Source organism: Solanum stenotomum, chromosome 8 (genome assembly GCF_019186545.1).
Source record: "Solanum stenotomum isolate F172 chromosome 8, ASM1918654v1, whole genome shotgun sequence".
Taxonomy (NCBI): domain Eukaryota; kingdom Viridiplantae; phylum Streptophyta; class Magnoliopsida; order Solanales; family Solanaceae; genus Solanum; species Solanum stenotomum.
Genome location: NC_064289.1, coordinates 55,189,649 through 55,214,019, shown reverse-complemented (window position 1 = coordinate 55,214,019; position 24,371 = coordinate 55,189,649). Strand labels below are relative to the sequence as shown.

General features: G+C 34.7%; 1 protein-coding gene across 1 annotated transcript in view; it reads left to right on the top strand.

The window, feature by feature from the left end:
* The first annotated feature begins 1,916 nt into the window (after window positions 1-1,916).
* The window catches only part of LOC125873963 (pentatricopeptide repeat-containing protein At5g55840-like), a 44,949-nt gene continuing 22,494 nt past the window's right edge, over window positions 1,917-24,371 (top strand). Inside the window, exon 1 of the mRNA XM_049554780.1 lies at window positions 1,917-2,547. Coding sequence (XP_049410737.1) covers window positions 1,929-2,547 — 619 coding nt within the window. The 5' untranslated portion in view covers window positions 1,917-1,928. The remainder of the gene's footprint in view (window positions 2,548-24,371) is intronic.

The window sequence follows — 24,371 nt, the reverse complement described above, 5'->3', positions numbered from 1 at the left end:
AATATCATATTTACTAGGGAAAATACATAAAAACCCATGAACTTGGCACGAAAACTTACTTTAGTACTTAAACTACACGTGTGTTTAAATACCCCCTCCCCCAAATATCTTTGAAGTGATTAAAACACCCCCTAAGGGATGATGTGGCAGAGAGAGTGAGTGCACTCTCCTGAAAGTGCGTGAAAACAGAGAAAAAAAAGTTGAATTTTTAAAGCCCTACACATGACCTTTTTTTATTTGCCTATATATAACAAATTATTTAAATAGTTTTTTATATGTATTAAATCTTTAAAATATGTAAATTTTCTTAATAAGAGGTAAATGAAATTAGTGGGTCCCCTTTTAATTTCTTTAATTTTTTTTTCTTTTCATTTTGTTGTCTTTCTCAATACACATCTTTCTCCATTGAAACATCTCCTCCTCCATCTTCATTCTCACCTCTATCCACTATTTTCATTTCACTAGTCTTTTACTAATTCGTAAAATTTAATATCAATGTCATTTTATTGACGTCGATTTCACTCTATATTATTGGTGTCGATTTGGCAAATGTAAACTTTCTTAAATTTTGAGTGACCCATTTTGATTTCTAGATCCATTCAAACATTTCTCATAAAATTTATATTTTTTTGGACTAACTTTCTTGTGCAATCTTCATTTCTTATTTGAGTTGTGAAGAAAATATTGGCTTTCAAAAAAATTCATTCTCCAAGTGGGTAAATTCGTTGGGAGGGTTCAAAGAAGATAATATGAATATTAGTGAATTTTCTACTTGAAAGTGGCTTAAAAAATTGTTGAATAGTGAAGAAGAAGAAAAGAAAGTATGGAAGGTTGGAATAATGATGAACAACAAGGAAGAAGAAAGAGAGGGGTGGGGTATGCATTTATAAATTAATCAATTGATATAATTAATTTTCAAAAGTGTTTAAGAAAAAATAGTGAATAAGTAAAAAATAAATAAAAATTAATGACATGGTGCCTACATGATTATGATGTGGCGCTTACGTGACTATGATGTGGTGGGTGAGAGTGGTGTTATAGTCTCAGGGTGGAAAAAAAAATCACTTCAAAGATACTAATGGGGTATTTAAACGCCCGTATAGTTTAAGTATTAAAGTAAGTTATTCGACCAAATTCAGTTTTTTTTTTAAATGTATTTTCCCTATTTACTAACTAAAATCAAATAAATATCATATTTATTACTTCGTCCACTTTTGAAAAGTCAATTTGATTAATTTTCAAAGTTAAATTAAATTATTAATTTGATATTATATACAAAATAATTGGGAAAATGCATAAGTACCCCCCAGCTTATGCCCGAAATCCCAGAGACACACCTAACCTTTACTAGGGTCCTATTACCCCCGAACTTAATTTATCTATAATATTCTACCCCTTTTCGTCCTACGTAGCACTATCCTCGAAAAAAATGTCAACATGCGTTAGGCCCACCAGATAGTGCTACGTAGGCCAAAAAGGGGTAGAATATTATAGATAAATTAAGTTCAGGGGGTAATAGGACCTTAGTAAAGGTTAGGTGTGTCTCTGAGATTTCGGGTATAGGCTAGGGGTACTTATGCATTTTCCCAAAATATTGAGATATTCAAAAATTATACGAAAAGGGGCATACATACGGCTTTGACTAAACGACTAACTAAGGCTAACATAATTACAGAATCGGAAGCAGACGTAATCGAAAGAAAGCTTGGGCCGAATGGAAGGGGCTTGCAACGATGGAAGGCTTATGGGATAGGGGCATGCTCATATAAAAAATTTCCTAACAAAATCAATTGGGGTGATAGACAAATTACTATAAATTGTAATTTTTTTACGAAAACTGTGACAATTAAAAGTGGACGGAATTGGTATATATTAGGTCATTTTTCTAATATCCTTCGCCCACACACCCACATAGGCCACTGAAGAAGATGAGGAGAATTTCTCTGCGAAATGGCAATGGCAATGGTATTCCCTTTATCTCTTTCTTTGCTGATTCAGTTATTACTGTAAGAACTTGTTCTTCATGCCATTACAGTAATAAATCTATTACAGTAAAGGATAAAATTGGTGGAAATAGTAGCAATTTAGATGATGCTGTTACTCTCTTCCATCAAATGGTTACAATGAAGCCTCTTCCTTCAGTTGTCGATTTCTCTAAATTGTTTAAGATTATGATAAAGATGAAACATTACTCTGCTGCCCTTTCTCTTTTTCGACAAATGCTGAAATTGGGCATCCCAATTAGTGATTTCATCTTAAATATCATGATTAATAGTTATTGCCTGATGTATCGGGTTGATTGTGCATTTTCGGTGTTACCCATTTACTTGAAGAAAGGCATTCCATTTGATGTTGTCACCTTTAACACCTTATTAAGGGGACTCTTTAGTGAAAATAAGGTCAAAGATGCTGTTGAATTGTTCAAAAAATTGGTGAGAGACAAGATTTGTGAACCTGATGTAGTCATGTATGCAACTGTAATGAATGGGCTCAGCAAAAGGGGTCATACTCAGAAGACTTTAAGTTTGCTCCGGTTAATGGAACAAGGTAATCGTGAGCCCACTATATGTATCTACAACATTGTTATAGATGCTCTTTGCAAAGATGGAAACTTAGATGCTGCTATCAACATTCTGAACGAGATGAAGCAGAAAGACATTCATCCAGACATATTAACGTATAGTTCATTCATTAATGGTTTGTGTAAGCTCGGTCAGTGGGAAAAGGTTAAAACTTGGTTCTCTGAGATGGTGAACCTTAATATTTATCCAGATGTGCGCATCTTCAATATACTAATAGATGGACTATGCAAAGAAGGGAAAGTTGAAGATGCCGAGGAAGTAATGAAACACATGGTCAGAAAAGCTGTAGAGCCTAATATATTCACATACAATGCGATAATGGATGGATATTGTTTGCGTGGTCAAGTCAATAGAGCGAGGAGAATTTTTGATATCATGATTGATAAGGGCATGGAGCCTAACATTATTAGCTATAACATACTAATAAATGGATACTGTATGAAAAAGGAAGTGAATGATGCTATGCAATTGTTTTGTGAAATTTCTCAAAAGGGATCAAAACCTGATGTCGTTACCTACAGTACTATCTTGCAAGGTCTTTTTAAAGTTGGAAGAATAGGCCATGCAAAAAAATTCTTTGCTGAGATGCTATCTGCAGGGTTCATACCTGATTTTTACACTCATGGCATTGTGCTCAATGGTTATTTTAAGTATGGTCTTGTTGAAGAAGCTTTGTCGCTCTTTAATAAGTTGGAAGGAAAGAGAGAAAATACTGATATTGAACTTTACAATATTGTCATCAATGGATTGTGCAATAATGGTAAACTCGATGAAGCTCGTGCTATTTTCGAGAAGCTTCCTTTAATTGGATTGCCTCCAAATGGGAGAACATACAATAAGATGATACATGGATTTTGTCTTGAAGGGTTGTTAGATGAAGCTAATGATATGCTAAGAAAAATGGAGGAGAATGGTTATCTGCCAAATGTATTCACCTACAATGTCCTTGTGCGGGGATTTCTCAGGTGTAGCAAAATTACTGAAATGACAACTTTTATGAAGGAAATGACGGGTAGGGGTTTCTCATTTGATGCAACTACAACTGAGTTATTGGTAAACCTTCTAAGGGAGAGTCCGTCCGTCCTTGACATGATACTAGAGCTTCACTCAAAAATTATGAAGTGAATATTTCTTTCGCCTGATTTATTCGGCTACACTGTCATTGTGATACAATTTCCTTTTAGCACTGCAGAAGAAATGCTTTCTAATGCAGTTGTGGAAGCAGAAAAGCCAATTAGAACCTATGTTGCTCGGACTCTTCAAAAATACCCACGGGTGCGTGTCGGATTCGCCAAAAGTAGTGTATTTTTGGTGAATCCAAAACGGGTGCGGCATCAAAAGTGAAGAGTCCGCGCAACTAAGATTAGAACATTGCTTGGGCTTTGCAAAGGTAAACCACTTCCTATATTTTTATTGGGTCAAACAATGGGTTATAACCCAACTCACCCAACATAACCCAGCCTCTCCCCTTTTTTTAAACAAATCACAGTTTTGGCAATTAACGTAATACATTGATTAATATTTGCTGTAGAAAGCAAGACAGCTTCTCATTACCTTATTTCACTATTTTTATTTTTATAATTGATATTTCAGGAAAGTATTCAAATATTAAATTGCATAAGTATTGATTGTAATACTTGTTTTTGGTAACTTCATTAAGTCGAAAGTATCATTCCACTATGGGGAGATTAGAAATCTGTCTATTCTAGAGGCTTGCAGAGAGTCTTCACCCCTGAACCAAGAGAAGTTTCCCCTTAGTAAAGGTAAATCAATAATTCCCAGATTAAGAATGAATTCCTTGAAGTTGTTCATTGCGCTGGATCTTCTACTACCGTTGTTTTTTTCACTCTTGTGTCTGCAAACATTAAAGTCATCTCCAACTACCCACCAATCATTCCATAAATCCCTTACTGCTGCAAGTTCATAGCACAATAGCTCTCTTTCTGGATTGTTGTGACTTGTGAGGTCCGTAGACAACACCTGTGAAACCCCATCTGTATTCCTCTTGTACTCTCCATCAAACATGAAATGGTGCAACTGCCCGTATGAATTTCTCTGACCGTCCATTGTCTTTTTTGCCAAAGTATTAGAATGCCGCCACTTCTGCCATTGGATTTCAACTCAACCCATTCAACCCATCTGTTGCCCCATAGTTGATAAATCCAGCTTGGTGACCATTTCTCAACCTTATTTTCTTGTAGTAGACTTAAGTTTGGATAGAATTTCAATCCAAATAGAAAATCATAAGTATTTTTCAGATTTGGGTTGGATTACCTAATTTATCCTGGGATTATTATTCACCCCATGGAGGGATAACTTGCCAAAATTTCTAAATTTACTCTTTCCAAAAATAGTTTCTTTCTAATTCTAGTTCTTTCTAAGGCGGGATGTTATAGTGATACATCTAGTGACCTTAACACTTAAGAAATTTTTAAATTCCTCAGCAAAATTCTACTCACAACGAAGGATGGTTCGAGTCTTAGCTCAAAAAAATTCTGGGGTGTTACAATCCTGGATAAGTTATCCCACCCTTTGCAACCAAACAACAGATTAATGACCACTTAAAAATTATCCCTGAATTAAATCCTCTTATCCATCACACCAAACAACTCTTTAGTTCCTAATTTACCCTTACCATTAATCATAGTCATTTCCTTATCACATTTTTCAAGACATTGTATTTATTATATTCAAAGGGTGACATAATAAAATAGTCTTGAAGGGTTTTTGGATGAAGCTAAAGATATTCTAAGGAAGATGGAAGACAATGGTTGTTTTCCCAACAATGTCACTTACAATGTTGTTGTGCGAGGATTTCTCAGGTGCAATGAAATTAGTGTAATGGCATCTTTCATGAAGGAAATAGCTGGAAGGGGCTTCTCATTTGATGCAACTACAACTGGGTTTTTGATAAACGTTATAAGGGAGAATCCTTCCATCCTTAAATGCAACATTCATTGCTCTAATCCCTAAAAAGGCTGGAGCTTCAGAATTAAAAGATTATAGGCCAATCAGTCTAATAGGAGGGGTCTACAAAATCATAGCTAAGTTACTGGCAGAAAGACTTAAGAGGGTGGTGAGCAAATTGGTCAATAAAAATCAGATGGCTTTCATAAAAGGGAGACAGATCATGGATGCTGCATTGATAGCAAGCGAGTGCATAGATTCAAGGATGAAAGGTGGAGTTGCGGGTGCATTATGCAAGTTAGACATCCAGAAAGCATATGACCATGTAAATTGGGCATTCTTACTGAATGTTTTGAGACAAATGGGCTTTGGCAGTAAGTGGCTAAAATGGATAGAAGTGTGCATTAAAACAGTCAGGTTCTCAATACTAGTAAATGGTGAACCTGTTGGCTTCTTTGCATCAGAAAGGGGGCTGCGACAAGGTGATCCACTGTCACCTTTTCTCTTTATTCTAGCAATGAAAGGTTTTGCCAGTATGATGAGAATAGCTACACAGAACAGGTGGATTAAGGGCTTCCAAATAGGAGACAGAATAGGGAGTGGAAAGGAGATCAGCCATTTGCTATATGCAGATGATACTATCATCCTTTGTGAGCCAGAAGCCGAACAGCTGAACTACATCAGATTGATTCTGATCTTATTTGAAGCAGTATCAGGGCTAAGGGTCAATTGGGGGAAAAGCAGCTTGATTGCAGTCAAGGAGGTGCCTCAGATTCAAGGATTGGCAAGCATTCTAGGCTGTAAAGTAGAGAAATTGCCGACAACCTACTTGGGAATGCCACTAGGGAGCAAACATAAAGTGTTGGGGATATGGGATGGAATTCTGGAAAAAGCAGAAAAAAAATTATCAAGATGGAAGGCTCAATATCTATCCTTGGGGGGTAGAGTGATCTTGATAAACTCTGTTTTAGATTCACTGCCTACTTATATTATGGCATTATTTCCAATTCCTCCAATAGTTATCAAAAAGCTGGACAGACTGAGAAGAAACTTCCTCTAGAAAAAAGGCAAAGAGGGAGAGGGCAAGGGTTACTATTTAGTAAAATGGAATATTGTGATGCTAAGCAAAGAAAGAGGGGGACTGGGTATTAAAAATTTGAGAATCCAAAACAAGAGCCTTTTGATGAAGTGGTTGTGGAGATATACTAGTGAGGAAGGAACCCTATGGAAGGAGGTGATAGTGGCAAAGTATGGGGAATTGAACCCATGGTGTACAGAGATAGTGTCAGAACCCTATGGATGGGGAGTATGGAGGTCAATCAGAGCTTTATGGAACTCTATGGAAGAAAATGTGTTTCTCAAAATTGGAAATGGCAACAAGATCAAGTTTTGGAGAGATGGATGGATTGATCAAATTCCTCTAAGTGAGTCATTCCCAGATCTTTTCTCAATCTGCAACAATCCTGAAGCCAGAGTATGTGAATGCTGGACAACTCAAGGCTGGGACCTATCCTTCAGAAGGCTATTGAATGACTGGGAAGTAGATAGAGTGGCTTCTTTCCTGGGAAAATTGGGGGGAACCAATCTAGTAACAAATGCACCAGATAGAGTTATTTGGAAGCACAACAAGGATGGCAAATTCACAGTAAACAGTGCTTACAAGAAAGGCATACAAGTTGGGGTTAGAGGCTACCATCATCACTGGAAGAGTATTTGGAGAGGATTGATCCCACCAAAGTGAAATGCTTCACTTGGTTAGTCATCAAAAGAGCCTGCTTAACTCAAGAAGTGCTTCAGAAGAAAGGAAAGCACCTAGTCCCTAGGTGTTTCCTATGCAATTTGACTGGGGAAACAAACAATCACCTATTTTTACATTGCAAATTCACTGCGCAGATCTGGGAGCTGTTTCTCAACATCACATGTTGTAGCTGGTCTATGCCAGAACACACCTCTGATCTTTTTAAATGTTGGATCAGAAGAGGGGGTAGCAAGACTCAAAAGAAGTGGTGGAAGCTAATACCATCATGCATATGGTGGTCAGTGTGGAAGGAAAGAAATGGGAGATGTTTTGAAGATAGATCTAATTCCATTCACAAAGTAAAATGGAATTGTTTGGTATCTTTACTTTTTTGGTGTAAACAACTCTGCATAGAAGATGTAGATCAAATTATAGAATTAATAGGGAGCTTGTAATTTCGCTTAGGGCTGTAAATTTTGAAGGTGGCCAGCATGTCCTTAATGCTGAAGAATACAACTTTACCAATGTTCAAAAAAAAAAAAAAAGAATCCTTCCGTCCTTGACATCATACCAGAGCTTCACTTAAAAATTGGAGATAAAAGTTTTAATTCTCCATTTTCTATTGTCTAGTTTTGCAAGGTGATTTACTAGATGCCGACACAAATAGTCGGTCTTATGTAATTTATTTCAACCAAATGCTCTTTGTACTTTCTTTTTTCTCCTACTCTCTCTCATTAACTCTCTTGAACCAGATTACGTCAGGAAAGTCATAGAACTGGGAAGATTATCCAAGCAACAGAAGTTGGGAACTTTATGACAGAAGAGGTAAATTTGATGGCTCTTCTCATATAAAAGAAAAGTGCAGTATTGAAATGTGTTTCCTGCCAAAAGCTATTCTAGTAGTTAGATCTGTAGTTAAATTGCAAGACATTCCTTTACGATGATGTCAAATTTGTTTGTGTGGGTTGTAGAACAAGCTCATCATGGTCGCATGAGAAACTGAAGTACAAAAGTGATGCAATTGGTGACAGGTGTTAGGTTTTGCTTCATTTCTCAGACCTCTAGCCCTTTTTAGTGAAGATAAGCTTAAATACTTTGCAACATAGTCTATCAGCTTCCTGGCTCATTCCTCCCTTTCACAGTCACTACACCTTCTTTCCAAAGGTCATGTTCTATCCTTGTTGAGACTCATACACTTCTACTGTTGCAAAGCTGAAAATCCTGGGAAATTGCTCCTGAATGGCCTGTTCCATATCCATTCGTCTTACCCGAATAACAATTTTCTACCACTTCCTAGTTTAATTTGAATGTGCTTTAGGAGTTTGCTCCATAAGTTTCTGACAAATTATATATGGTCTTTACCTGTTTGTTTGTGCTACATTGTACTGTAAACAGACACTACTGCCTTTTCTTCATCGCATATCTTTGGTTTTGAGTTGGTCTGAATCCTCATAACTTGACAACATGATTTATAAATATTATAGAATGACAAGATTATTTTTCCTTTTACTGCTTGGATGAGGGATGCCTCATATTTGGTTTTGCTGCTTCTACAAGTTTGAGTTTCATGCGCCTAGGTTCAGTTGGTTTGATATTGAACATGTTCTCCTCAAGAGGCGGGGCCAGGATTTGAAATTTATGGGTTTTGAATTTGTCACCGAACCCACTAGTTTGTCTTAGTTATTGGCTTTGCACTTAAATATTCATACATATTCAATGAAATTCCTAGCACAAGTACAGGGTGACTGGGTTTGTCCGAACCCATACCTAATACTCTCCCTCCGCCTCTATTCTCCAAAAAATTAATTGACCTATTTGTTATGTTGCAAGCTCATGTATTTGTTTATTGGTATTGGAGCAGTTAATGTAATAGTATCTTGCTGTGGTTGCATTGGAGCGGCAACAAGGAATGGTTGTTGTATTTGCATGAGTGGTTTACCTTCATGATTAGTTATGTATTTGTGGAAAACCTAAAATATTTTTTGAAGAAATTTATTTCAATGAGTTTTGACTTTTGCCCCGGAAGATTTGTCCATGGAGCAAGCGGGCGGGAGCCAAAAGTTCCAACACCACGTAGGTGTAAGTTCCTGCATGTCAGGGGGTGATAGATTGGATTACATTTCCTGTATCACTTGCCTTTTCAACTTCTCCTCTCTTGCCCTTGTTGGTATTTTACAAATATTTCTTCATTTTTGATCTTGTAGAGTGTTGTTGGTATTTTACAACCATAAAAATGAATCTATCATATATTCACCTTTTCTTTTATCTTTTTATTAACTTCCAATTTGGGATGTTGAACAGAACCAAAGGAAGATGTCAAAATTTCTAGTCAATTTATGTTGGTAAATTAAATGTGAAGATTCATTCTAATAACTTACAAGGTGGAGGGAAGGGATTTTTTTTGAAGATGTAGGGATTTGTTTGTATTATTCTCTACTGTGATAGATTGTTTCTTTCTCTTAAATTATGGATATTAACTTTTAAGTATATATTCTCTATATATATAAGCGGCTTGACAAGCACCTTTCGGGTGGCTTGCCAGCTTGCCGACCAATGGACATTTTGGTCATTTCACGTAAAAATTTGCAATACGTGTCAAACCCTTACAATAGCTGCTGTTCGTGTAACTCTAAACAGAGTTTTAAGATGAGAACAGAAAATTCCAATTCCTATCTATTTCACCGTTATCTTCATCATGGCCTCTGTTTCTTCTATCATTCAGCTTCTTCTTGGTGAGTGTTGTTGTCACTTTTCAGCTTCTTCTTGGTGAGTGTTGAATTTGTTGTCACTTTTGTGTTAATTTGAAGTTGTTACTGTCATGATGTTTGGAATTAGTTCTTTTTTTTTTATAAGATAAGTGGTATTAATAACAGCATCAGGAAGATGCTAGATTTACAAGATATGGCATTTGAGCTTACAAAAAAATCTCTGGCTAACTATACAAACTATCTAAGCTAGAGCTAATGAGTTAGTAAAATCCTGAAGTTGTTCTGCATTAGCAGCAGGATACAAGTTGGTCCAACTAAACAAATTTTCAGTGCACCTAGTCTTCAAAATGCCTAAAAGCAGTTGACTCTCCATCAAAACATCTCTTGTTCCTCTCTAACCAAATACACCAAAAAATACAAGCAGGTATCATAATCCAGATCTTCTTGATAGCTTTGTCAACTTTCCATAGACTCCAACTCTCATATGCATCCTTAACAGTGAGGGTGTGGTCCAATTGATGCCAGAGAGACAAAAAAACATGCTCCATAATTCTGACGCCACCTCACAATGAAGAAGAAGGTGTCTGGGGGTTTCAGCCTTTTTTTCGCACATATAGCATCTGTTTGGGAATTGGATTTTTCTTTTCTTTATGTTGTCTTGGGTGAGACATGCCTCATATAGAGCTATCCAGGTAAAAAAAACTACCTTAGGTGGTAGCTTGGTCCTCCAGATGAGTTTCCAGGGCCAGTTAGCTATCACGGGGTTTCTAGAGCACAACTGTTGATACCCTTCCTTGACTGTATAAACTCCTTTCTGGTGTCCTCATTTGAGCTTATCAGCTGCCTGGAGATTTATGTGACAATGTTGTAGTCTAGCAAAAAGGTCTACTAGATCATTCACTTCCCAATCGTGCATATTCCTTCTAAATCTCAGATCCCAATTGATCCCTTCTCTATTAGCAGCAATAACAGAATTGGGATCTTGAGCAATTCTAAACAAATCTGGGAAATCCTCCCGAAGAGTGGTATTTCCATGCCATTTGTCTGTCCAAAATTTTAGGAGTAAAACCATTGCCCAATTCAAAGTAAGCGTTCTGATCAAATGTATCCTACAACATCCTAATACTCTTCCACAGTCCCACTCCGTAAGGAATTGTAGTAATATTTGAGCACCATTGATTCAGCCTTCCATGCTTAGCTATGATGACCTCTTTCCAGAGCCCTGCGTCTTCCAACTTGTATCTCCAAAGCCACTTCATCATCATACTTCTGTTGTGGGCTGCAAGGTTCTTAATGCCAAGACCTCCTTGGTATTTTGGTTGTGTGACCTTCTCCCATTCGATGAGATGAAATTTGTGTTTCTCCCTGTTGCCTTTCCAGAGGAAGTCCCTTCGTATCTTGTCAATCTGTTCTATAACCTCACTTGGCATTGGGAGCAAGGCCATGTAATAAGTAGGTAAGCTGTCTAGAACACTATTGATAAGTGTTACTCTACCACCAAAGGAGAGATATTGCATTTGCCATGTTGCCAACCTCTTCTCAAACTTTTCAATAACCCCTATCCAAATTTCAGTGGATTTATGCTGAGCACCCAAAGGAAGACCCAAATAAGTGGAAGGAAATGAGCCAATGTTGCAGCCCATGATATCAGCCAGCTCCTCCAGATTTAAAACTTCATTAACTGGGTAGATAGTGCTCTTTTGCATATTCATGTGTAAACCTGAAATAGCTTCAAAAATAAACAAAGTTAGATTAAGCTGTATCACTTGTGATCTTTCAGCACCACAGGAAATCAATGTATCATCTGCATAGAGCAGATGCGATACATTAGCTTGAGATGTCGGATCTCTTCCTATCTTAAATGGCTCAATCCAATGCAAAGAACTTGCTTTCTGAATCATTTTGCTGAGGCCTTCCATTGCCAAGATGAATAAGAATGGTGAAATAGGATCACCCTGTCTAATCCCTCTTTGGGGAGGGAAGAAACCCACAGGTGATCTATTCACCAAGATAGAATACTTGACTGTTGTGATACTGAATTTCATCCATCTTACCCATCTTCACCAAACCTCATTTGCCTCAGGATCGTAAGTAAGTATGACCAGCTTACTTTGTCAAAAGCTTTCTCAATGTCTAGCTTCACTAGCAACCCTGGTTCTCAACTCTTTATTTTCCAATCTAGAGCTTCATTAGCAATGAGGGCTGCATCTGATATTTGCCAATTTGTTCTTAAGACAAAGCTAATCTCTTTTCAAATCTTTGGATTATATTCTTTACCAATTTGTTTCTTGCTCAAAGAGCTTTAATTTATTTGAGGTTCTACTTATGTTATTCCTCGAATTTTACAGAGGCCTCGTTCCTTTTTTTAATCAACGCTTGTGTTTTTTTTTTAGCATTAAAGTATCAATTTTATGTGTTAGTGAATTTAGATCTAATTATTTTCATTTTTGCTCTATGATTGAAGGCTTTGGTTCCTTTTTAAGAGTATGTGTTAGGGAGTAAATACAAGTTGTGTGAAGATTCAATGGGGAAGAGCACGAGCAGACAAAAATTGGAATCACTAAGTTGTTCTTCTCCTTAGGTTTTCCAAGATAAATCCTAAATAACACATCGAAGTGTAGTTGTTGTAGATTTCATTGAGCGCAGAACATGTTTGATAACAAGTAGACATAACAAATACAAAAGTTCTATATATTGTGCTCACTTGTATAGTAATTGTATTGTAACAGAAGTTTAGAATAACATATTCTCTTCTAAGTTGTTAATCCTTGTGTCATTGTTACAAATTAAGGAAGCGTGATTACTCAACCGAAAGAGCTGCTAAAATCAAGCTTAGGAGACATGATCTGCATACTCAATTGTCACTTGAGAAAAAGGAGATGCAAGATCGTTTTCCTGACATCTTTACATTGGCTCAACACCAACAGAAGACTGTCGCTGAAATGTGGACACAACAAGGCTGGGATCTGATCCTCAGAAGAAATCTGAATGACTGGGAAATTCCCAGAATACTTGAATTGTTTAAGGTTCTGGAGAATTTTCAAGGTATACAAACAGGCGAGGATTATTTATGGTGGCAAGGGCACAATAAAGGTAGTTACAAAGTGAAAGAAGGATACAAACAGATAAGTCCTGGTGGCATTCAAGACTTCAAATGGCCTTGGAAGCAAATCTGGAGGACCAAAGTGCCACACAAAGTGGCATGCTTTACATGGCTACTAGCCAATAAAGCAGTTTTGACATTGGATAATGTGGCCAAGAGAGGAATCTCTCTATGTAACAGATGTTCCTTATGTGGTAAGGCTAATGAGACAGTGAGACATCTCTTCCTACATTGCAACTTCACTGAGCAGCTGTGGCAACTTCACTGAGCAGCTGTGGCAGATTTTCCTTAATCTCAGAGGCATATCTTGGTGTATGCCTAGCAAGATTGATGAGACTCTATTCAGTTGGGAGATGGCTGGAGTTGGGGCTACAAACAGAGAAAGATGGAGGATGATCCCTGCTAGTATTTGGTGGACTATATGGAGGGAGAGAAACGAGAGATGTTTTGAGAATAGGAACAACAACTTGCAGGAAGTAAAGCTTAAGTGTGTTTTGTTGTTCTGCTTTTGGTGTACAAATGTCTACTCCAATGAAACTGAGTCAATCATAGATGGTTTAGGATCCATTTAGGTCTGGTTTAGTTTTTGGATAGATTATACTTCCTTTTTGCTTTTGTAAATATGGTTTTTCAGGACTACCTAAGTACTAAATGAAATACAAATGTTACCAGTTTCAAAAAAAAAAGAGGAGATGCTTTATCACGACGACGAGTGAAAAATGTCAAATTGGTAGGCTGCTGTCTCTTGACTGAGCATGCCAAAGAAGCATTATGTTCTGGAGTTGGTGTTGGACTGCCTACACAGAAAGCTCTAACGAAAAAAAAGTCTTCCGTTACCAAAAAAGGTCAGATACAAAAAAAAACTACTTAAAATGTATTGTATTTGTCATTTTACTTATATATGCATTGGTAATGTTAATTAGCTTTCCATCCTGCAGTAGATGATACATCCCACATCAACAACCCACCGACGACCTCCGATAAAGGAAATAATATACATGGACACTTCTCTGTATTCGAAATTGGTTCGTGTCATTACAATTTTATTTCAATTTTGCTTTGCCAAAAACTGCTTCATATATTAATTGGAGTGATTGCTTATTAGGTTCAACATCAACGGTCGCCACTGAACCGCATGATCCAACATCACCTAATTGGACTGATTACCTATTAGGTTCAACATCAATGGCTGCCACTGACTCGCATGATCCAACAGCATCACCTAACGTCAAAGAAGGTGTGTTTGACTCAAATACGTTATTGCAACTGTTATATGCAGGTTATACATTATTATTGGGTTGTTGAGGTGTACCTGCCCAGTAATGTGAACAACCAATCTTTACTAGTTAGAATGTACCTTCTCTATGATTTTACTTGCATGTGCAATTTTCATGCTTAATGAGATTTCTTTTCTGCAGTGGTCGATATATTTAGCACTAACAACCCAATCGCAACCTCTGGTAAAAGAAAGACTATACCTGGATACTACTCTGTATTCGAAATTGGTTAGTTATTATTAAAATTTGATTTTGATTTCACTTTCCCAAAAATATTTCATATTAATTGGACTGACTGCTTATTAGGTTCAATATCAGCTACCGCCACTGACTCACATAATCCAACAACATCACTTGTCGTCAAAAAAGGTTTGTCTAACTCTATTACTTCAACAATTCTTGCAAATGTTCTGTCGACAGAAATGTCATACATTATTGCAACATAGGAGTAGTTGATATCCTTAATCTACCAATGAATTTATGGATAGTACCAATTCACACGGTTGTTGTCCTGGAAACATGGTATTCAATATGGAAGTTATAAGTCAGTCTTCTAGGATATATTGTTGTCAGAAGTCTAGACTATTCCTTTACTTTTGGGGAGTCTTTTAGTCATGATTGAGATTTATATACCAGTACAAAATATAGACATATTCTTCAAGTTTTTACTGATGTTCTAATTTTTGTATAATATTAGCCTGAAATAATCTAAAACGGAGCTATATGCTAAGTCAGGATTCATATGAACGATCCCAGCTTGAGTTTTGGATTGAAACATAGTTGTTCTTATTATATGCATTTCGAGCTTTATGGTGTCACCTAATGAAATTTATTTATCGCTTGATTGGCTTCATCTTCAATCAGCTGACAGCAAATGTTAACCAAGGAAAATTGGTTTCAAAAACTCAATTCATGTCATATAAAGATAGACGAGCAAAGATTTGAGGTTGGAGTTACTTCAGCGCTGTTTCACTTGACCCTCCTAGGCAGCACATTGGCTCAAAAGCGGGCATCAAGCATCATTCCTTCTCACTTCCATTTCTCGAAATGCAGGTAACGTAGAGAATAAGAGAAATACGACTAAACTTATACCATTGTAACACTCTGTCCACCTCTACCTCACTTGAGGTCACCTATAACAAAGATCTACCCAATAGAAACCATCATATATACACATTGTAGTACACCTTGTGCCTTCCAAACCAAACTAATTTTTGCTTCATATTTTGATTTCAGGTACTTTTATACTCTAGAAAACAGTCGGAGAACATGCTATAATTGTGATGAAGACGGTTGCGCGGCATTTCAACTAAACGTAATTAGAGAAGAAAATGCTCTCAACCCCATCTACAAAATCAACCTAAGAATAACATATTGTATCTCCTTTTACAAATTTACGATAACTAGGTAAACTACCCGTGCTTCGCACGGGATTGAACTATTTCATTAAGCTTACATATGATCTTTCGATAATATTCATATTTTCGATACATACACAAAATTGTCAAGAACATTTTAGGTTAAGGCAAAGCGTTCCTCCGAAATCTTAAATGCTATATTTTTTAATTTTTTGTTATAAAAAATTATGAGTCATAGAGAGATTTTAAGTATAAAAAAGAAGTTTAAGAAAATCTCCATAGAAATAGTTTATCAGAAGTAGTGAAATTTGCTAAATTCCAAAAAGTTATAACGAACAACATCAGACGTTAAGGAAGAAACAAAAAAGCCTCGGACAACAACAGTCCCAAGTAAAGTGGAACATCACGTCCATGCAAGAACATAATTAACTAAACTCAAATGGAAGACCTTTAGCTCCTTTCTTATGAACCTCTATCAATCAGTTTTTATTATAGTATGATGTATCATATATATGTTAAAAATGACCCTAAAATTGTTAGTATCATAAAAGTTTTTCCTCATTGTCTCGGAATAGTCATTACTATTGCTTAGGTTTCATATCACCGGCCCCAACTTATTTGGTTTGAATGGAACTGTTCACAACTGGATATTCTAAGCCAAAATTTTGACACATAACATATTAAAATCTCACAGCATAATTTTGTGAGCACTTGAACTTACAAATATCCACAAATAATAATAAAGACAACCTTACTTTCCTCGCAATCAAGAAGAAAAAGGCATATTGCTTAACATATTTTTCAAAAAGATAGTGTATTGAGTTGTATCCAAGTTTACAATTCACAAATTTAATTGAAATAATCCAAAAGAAAGAGTTCTTACTTCTTTATTAAAAAAAAGGGAAAATGCACAAGTACCCCCCAGCTTATGCCCAAAGTCCCTGAGACACACCTAACCTTTACTAAGATCCTATTACCCCCTGAACTTATTTTATATATAATTTTCTACCACTTTTCGGCCTACGTGGCACTATATTGTGGGCCCAATGCGTGTTGACAATTTTTTCAAGGATAGTGCCACGTAGACCGAAAATGGGTAGAAAATTATATAAAAACAAGTTCGGGGGGGGGGGGGGGGNGGGGGGGGGTAATAAGACCTTAGTAAAAGTTAGGTGTGTCTCAGGGATTTTGGGCATAGGCTGGGGGGTACTTATGCATTTTCCCAAAAAAAAAAACAAAAAAGTTTATCAAAACAAAGAGTCATCACTACAGTAAAAATGATCTTTAATTGTCGCTAAATATGTATTTTCAGAGGCAATTGGTACTCTCTATAAATGTCCCTAAAGTTTATAGCAACATTGAATCTAATAACAATTAATTAATGTCGGTAAAGCCTCTAGCACTTTTCGTTAATGTTCATATTTATTGCCGATAAAAAATATTTTTGTTATAGTGTATTCTGGACATTTATTTGTTTCAAGAAAACTTGATCTCTTATTATGCCCAAAAAGAAGAGACGAAAAAATATGACAAATTACTTAATTTGTGACAAAAGAAGTGGACTAATTGTGCCTATACTAATATTCTAAGAAGAGTGCAATGACATAAACATTGTTTGTATCTAAGAAAAAACAATCAAAATAATATATTAACTGTGGCAAGCAAGAGAGCAATATGTTTTGTAACTTCATCATTGGTTCCGTATTAGTTATCACATATTTATTGTTGTGTGCTATCAAATATAGCACAACCCACAAGAAATTTTCCGAAAAAGTATATGAAAAAACCTATAGAGAGAGACAAAAGAGAAGATAAATTTTCAATCATCCTCACTGAAATTTTTAACTGGGTTCAGAAAAAGTCACCAAAATAGCAAATAGAAATTGCAATAGATACATAAATCACTATGACTTACAGTAAAAGATTTAGCTTCATGAAATATGAGGAAGAAAACTTTGAATGAAACACACTCCATAAGAAGTTTAATTAATGTAGGGAAAATGCATAAGTATCCCCCAGCCTATGCCCAAAATCCCCGAGACACACCTAACCTTTACTAAGGTCCTATTACCCCTCAAACTTATTTTTTAATTAATTTTTTACCACTTTTCGGCCTACGTGGCTGAGTCCGTGACTTCACCTATGTTTGGCGCGTGGGTGCAGTTTTTAGACAGCACTGACCAATAAAAATTGGCCACGTGTTAAAATAAACTTGAAAAAAATAAATATTAAATCAATTGTCTTCTTCTTTATCATCGTTCTTCATCTTTGCAAAAGAAAACCTCCATTATCATTCAACTCCTTGCTTCGAAAAGGTAAAGTAAATTTTTAATAAATTCTTTAAATTTACACCTTTTTATGTCGATTATTAGTTCTGATTTTAAATTTCTTTCACAATTTTTATGTATAAATGTTAGGGTTATGACAAAATCCGAGTTGAATAAGTTGTGTATGGATGAGAATGATTCAATGATCAATGCGGAAGTGCGATGCAAGCATGGAATCTTATTGCAAATGCAGACGTCTTGGTCAGATCGCAATCCCGGAAGACAATTTTGGTCTTGTCCTCACTATGAGGCCACAAACTGTAACTTTTTTAGATGGAGAGACAAGGAGAGAGTCGATGAAAGATCTCTGAAATCGAACACTAAGTACCAAAATCCAACATAAAAAATCAATTATGAGTCTGAAAATCGAATTTCTGAAATCAATTTTTTGAAGATAATGTTCTTTCCCTTGTTCCTTTTTCTTTGTTTTTGGTAAAGTTAACTTGAAAATGTAAAGTGATAACTTTTTGAAATTTTGGGAAGTGTAAAAGCTATTTTTGAACTGATAGCTCACTTTTTAGAAAGTTGAAAAAGTGGGGCCCATTGCGTGTTGAACAAAGCTTTCAACCTATCTTGTTTATATTTGACCTTAGTAAAAGTTAGGTGTGTCTCAGAGATTTTGGGCATAGGCTGGAGGGTACTTATGCATTTTCCCATGAATATAATTGAATTCGACTCCCTTATAGCAAAAAAAAACCTACAAATAATAGTGGCAGAAATTAAAGGTTTGTTTACTAAAGTACCAAATGTAATGAATTTAACCCTTTCAAAACGTTTTGAGTTGTTGAATGAGAGGTGCAAGAGTAGTAATGTCGCATTGCAATGCAATCAAAATCATTATTCTTTGTTTATTCGAAGAAACATGTAGAAAGGGACAAAAGAGAAGCATCTTTGCTGAAATTTTTAATAGAGTTAAAAAAAAAAGTCACCTAAATAACAAAAACAAATGGTCATAATTACATGAATCACTAAGCTCCATGAACTAGGAGGAAGAAAACTTTGACGAATGAAACAAACTTCATAAGAAGGTTAATTAATGTATTTGAATTTGACTACCCTACAGCGAAAAAACACCTACAAATAATTGTGGCAGGAAGTCCCTCTACTTATAGACAACAAAGAATAGTGTGAACAAATATTTTTTGTGCCTTATAGGAATGGTCACAACTCTTTGTCGCACCCTATTTCAAACCAGGCCGAAACAGTTCACAACATAATATGGTTGTCACTTTGATTTTTTTTAAAAAAATTGTTTTGTTTTGTTTTAGAGTCGCCACCTAAATTTTAAGGAAAATATTAGGAAAACTATTTTTTAAATATGTAAATGTAAACTATGTTTTGATTTGCGAAACCAATGAGATTTTAAGTAAGGGTTTTGGTTACTCGAGGGGAAGGTGTTAAGCATCCCTTAGAGTCTATCCGAAGTTAGTCCTTAAACTCAATTTAAGAAAATATAATTACGAAAACTTGTTTATTTATTTGCTTTAAAAATCAATGATAAGTTAATTGTTTAGTTTAAGAAAAGAGTAAAATACAAGGTACGACATATATATATCTTATAAAATAGATTTAATAGTAGTATTTTTATCATATTGTAAAATAAATAAATGTACTTAAAGGTATGTTAATTTTTATGTATTGGAAATATAGATGTATCATAGTAAAGTTATCCTAAAAAATATATAGATGTTGAATTTATGAAAATATGTCGTTTTATTATGACGTGAAAAATAATAAGATAAGAAAGTAGTCGAGTGTAAATATGTAGTAATATGTGATGTAATTTGGATGAAAATACATAAAAATAGAATTTCCTAAAAAATTAAAATAAATGAATAATAATGATACTAAATGTCAAAATACTAGATAGAGTTTGTGATCTAAAATTATGTTTATTATAAAATATAGTATATACATGTAAGTTGTTTAAAACATATGAATACTTATTATTTATTTACGTGTATAGACAAATTGACGATAGATTATATGTAGTAAAGTGATATGTATATTTAAGTGTATGCAATTTATAAATTATAAAATAAAATAAATAACACTAGTAAAAGAGATGGTAGATAATAATAGGTTATGTAGAGAAAATATAATATATATATATATATATATAAAACTTGTAAGTAAAGGTTAGCCAATATATCCAAACAATATAATTAAGACTCGAAAAGAGGAAGACTAAGAAATATTGGACTCCTAATTTGCAAGACTCCAAGCGTTGCAATAATCCTAATTGCTATTGGCCTAATATTTTAGGCCAATAACGAGTTTCAAAGTAGAACTCCAGCCCTCCGATTGCACATGAAAAATATGAGAAAGAAAAAAAAGATTAGAATCATGCGTCAAACAATAGTAGGACTATATGCAATTTTTATAGTTAGGCAGCAAAAACTTCAATGGATTTCCATTAATTTTTCATATGTTGAACAAGAGGCATAAACCTCACATATGTTTTCGAGGCCTTAGGAGATACATGACATATTAATAAAGCACACCAATTAGAGAATTTAGTTTTAAAATATAGGCCAAAACATTCACTTTCTTACTAATTGCTCATGCTAATAAAATAAAAATACAAAAATAAACATTCAAACTCTATGAAAATTTCTTACACATACAACAACGCACAACAACCGTTCATATTCTTTGATAGAATTAAGATTAAACAAAGCAAGAAATTACCATTTATAGTTGCTATCTCTAAAATGAACAAATAGTCAATTTTCGACACATGAAACATGGATTTTTTTTTTTATATATATATACAACAAGAAAACAACAATGGTACAATGAGAAACAACAATGGCACTTTGGGCAGAAAACTAAAGAGAATACTAACACAAAACTAAGGAAACTTTGAATATCAATCACATATTCAATTAATTGAGTTCGTAGTTGATTTTCTAACACTAATAGCTTCTTTTAACATGCTATAAACTGATTTTTTAACTAAAATATAATGAGACAGATTTCAGTACTCATTTAACTCAGAGGATTAAACAAAAGATAAATGTTCAATATTACAATTGCAACAACAAACAAACAGTCGGCAAAGGATTGCCATACATTCAAACAGTAAGAGTGTAGAGAACTATGAAAAATATCCAGAAGAGTACAAAACGATGGAAGAAAAACAAAATTTCATACAAGACGATAAAAAATAATAATCTAAAGAGCGAGGCAATGTACCTTTTCGCGGGTAGCAAACAAGGGCTTTGACGTCAAGATTCCAACTTCAAACTTCCTCGAACTCGAGTTCAAAACCGAAAATAGAGAGTTGAAAGAAGATTGAAATTTTCTGAAAACCTAATGCTTGAAATGTGCTTATGTCCCTCTTTTCCATCGTTCTTGGATTGATTCGAATGAGAACCAAAGGGCTGATTTTATAGTCGAACTTGGGGGAGGCTTCCACTCTTAAACCCATTAGATTGAGGGCATAGCAAACCAAAATCCAACGGTTCTTTGCTTCCCTCACCTTTTCAGGCTAGCACTGGCGGTTCCTAGGCCTGCTTTGGGTCAGAAAATTAGTTGAAAAAGATGTAAAGTTAACATGAGGAGGATATGATTGATGGACGGCGGAGGAGATGGTCGAAAACCTCCGGATATTGCCATTTTTCGGCGGTCCGAAGTTGATGGGAGAGGAGCGTGTTGAAGTGGCCATGGCAGGAGAACGTTGGGAAGGAGGAGAAGTTGTACGGGAAAGCCGTTTGGGGATATGATGTTCTGAAAAAGGGGCAACGTCTTAGGGAAAAGAAAAGCCTGAAATGGCTTGTACTATTTTTGGGATGAATGAAAGCTTTGGGATTTAATTTGGGCCATCCGATCATTTGATCGGACAGTTAACAAAATAAAGGGTTTTTAAAAAATAAATAAAATAATTATATATATATATATGTGTGTGTATATATATATATATATATATATATATATATATAATAGTAAAAGATGGATTAATTAAAGCCCCCCTTGGATTAAAATAGAGGGTTGGGATAAAAAGTTAAGAAACACAATCCATGTGCTCGCCTACGTGGCACACACGGATTGGCCGGTTTAAGGGGACTTGGATTGCCAAAATTAAAACCATTTAAATTATAACTACTTTCTTTATTAAATAGTCATAATTTATTAAATGAAAAATAATTATTTTACAAGATTAGCTTATTTGATAAAATTAGTCATTCTTAAAATTAATATAAATTAGTAACTCATTAATTAATTAAGCTTTCTAATTTTAATAAATGTACGAAAAACATATGTTGCGACAAAAGAAATCATATTTGAACAAAAAATAGATTCAATTCTTAAGAATGACATTTATTTAAAAAAATGAGAAAGTAAGTAGCAAAATATATATATATATATAATATTTAAATTTTTTATAAGAAATAACATTTATGAAATAAATTTATCAAGTAAAAATAAATAATTAAAATCTTTTCGTAGTCCTATAAAAATTTCATAACATATATATTTTATTATTATTATAGTTAAATCTGGAGAGCCAAAATTGGGTGTCAACACTCTTTGGAAAGTTGCAACCCTTTGGAAAGGCCACAATCTTTCATAAAAGTCACAGTTTTTCATAAAAGTCGCAACTCTTCATAAAAGTCACCACTTTTCATAAAAATTACAACTTTTGATACAAAAATCACAACTCTTCCTAAAAGTCACAAGTTTTCATAAAAGTTACAATTTTTTATAAAAGTCACAACTTTTCATAAAAAGGGAAGGCTAGTATTGGAAATAAATAAATTAAAAGGAAATTCTGGTTTGTGGTTGCGCCACATAGGCGGGCCTAGGGTTCTCTTTTATATATATATATATATATATATATGATACGTTGCTCATGTTGGGCCGCCCGGGCCTATCTTTCTATGGCTGAAAACATCTATAGGGCCATAAACTTGCCCTCATTTTTCATTTTCGCACCTTCACCTTAGCTTTGTTCCATTTTAACCCTTCAATTCTATTTTTTATGTACCATTTAAACACAAAGTACTAATTTTATGATTTCTTTATTTTTTTTATCTTTTTCAACTGCAGTTATGCATTATAAATATTTATGTTTGTCCATTAGTTTTCGTAAAATAATAATAAAATTAAAGGATGAATATTGTTTTTTTTTTTAAAAAAGAATAATTTCTTTTTGAGAGTTTTTCTGTATTTTTGTGTAAAAATAACTGATGAAATTTCGTTGATTTTCTTAATTAAAAAAAATCATTGACAGCCTGACGAAGTCTGTCAGGTATTAGTATTTTTATTTTTGTAATGTAGCGATGAACTAAAGTCCTTTTTTTATTCATATTGAAGATGATTATTTTTTTTATTCTTATTGAGTTAAATTAAAAATTAGAAAATGAGTATTTACATAAATTCAGATAGCATGGATGATATGAAAAAAATAAAATACGTAATATTATTTAATCTAATTGCATTTTTGCAAAAGAAAATCAAAGCACTTTAGTCGGTTATTTTTCATGCAAAATATCTCTATGTATGTATGAACTTTGCTGATATATGGCCATTCCAGTCGAACCTTCAACTTGTTAGGCAAGTGTTATATTTGTGTAAAGAATCAATGGAACATCTATTTTGTCCATAGTCAATAATTCAGGCATTGCTGGGATCTCTTCCTAATTATTCATGAGGTAAAAATTAATGGGACAATCTATTTGTTAGTCATTCTACCAAGGCCATTCATGTGTAAATTCATGATTTTTTTTGGAATATATTTGATCGAGAAACAAGAACTCGCTATATGTGTGTTTTCATGAATTTTACGGAGTATGTCTGACCGAGTTTGTTTGAAGTCTACTACCATTCGAGTGCTCTTATCACTTGCCCTTGCTCGCGGCTGGCCAGTTAAAAACTTGATGTTAATAATGCTTTCTTAAATGGCGATCTTCAAGAGGTTGTTTACATGTCTCAGCCCCATGGCTTTATCGATACACAATATCCTAATCATGTCGCCTAAGAAAAGCACTCTATGGTTTGAAATCTTCTTGAGCTTGGTTTATGAAACTAATTATTTTTTGTGCAACACGGGTTTCTGAGTTGTAATACAAACTCCTTCCTATTTGTTTGCGATCGTGGCTCTACTCTTACCTACCTTCTCGTCTATGTGGATGATATCATTATTACGAGTAATGACTCTGATTTTATCTCCAACTTTACAACCACTTTGGACTTTATTTTCTCCCTTTAAGGACTTGGACAATTTGAGTTTCTTTATTGGGATTGAAGTACTGCATCACAATGGTTCTTTGGTATTGTCTCAATCTTCATACATCAAGGATCTCCTCCACCATAGCCATCTCCAAGAGGCCAAACCATTACGAACCCATGTGGACTCTACTGCCACA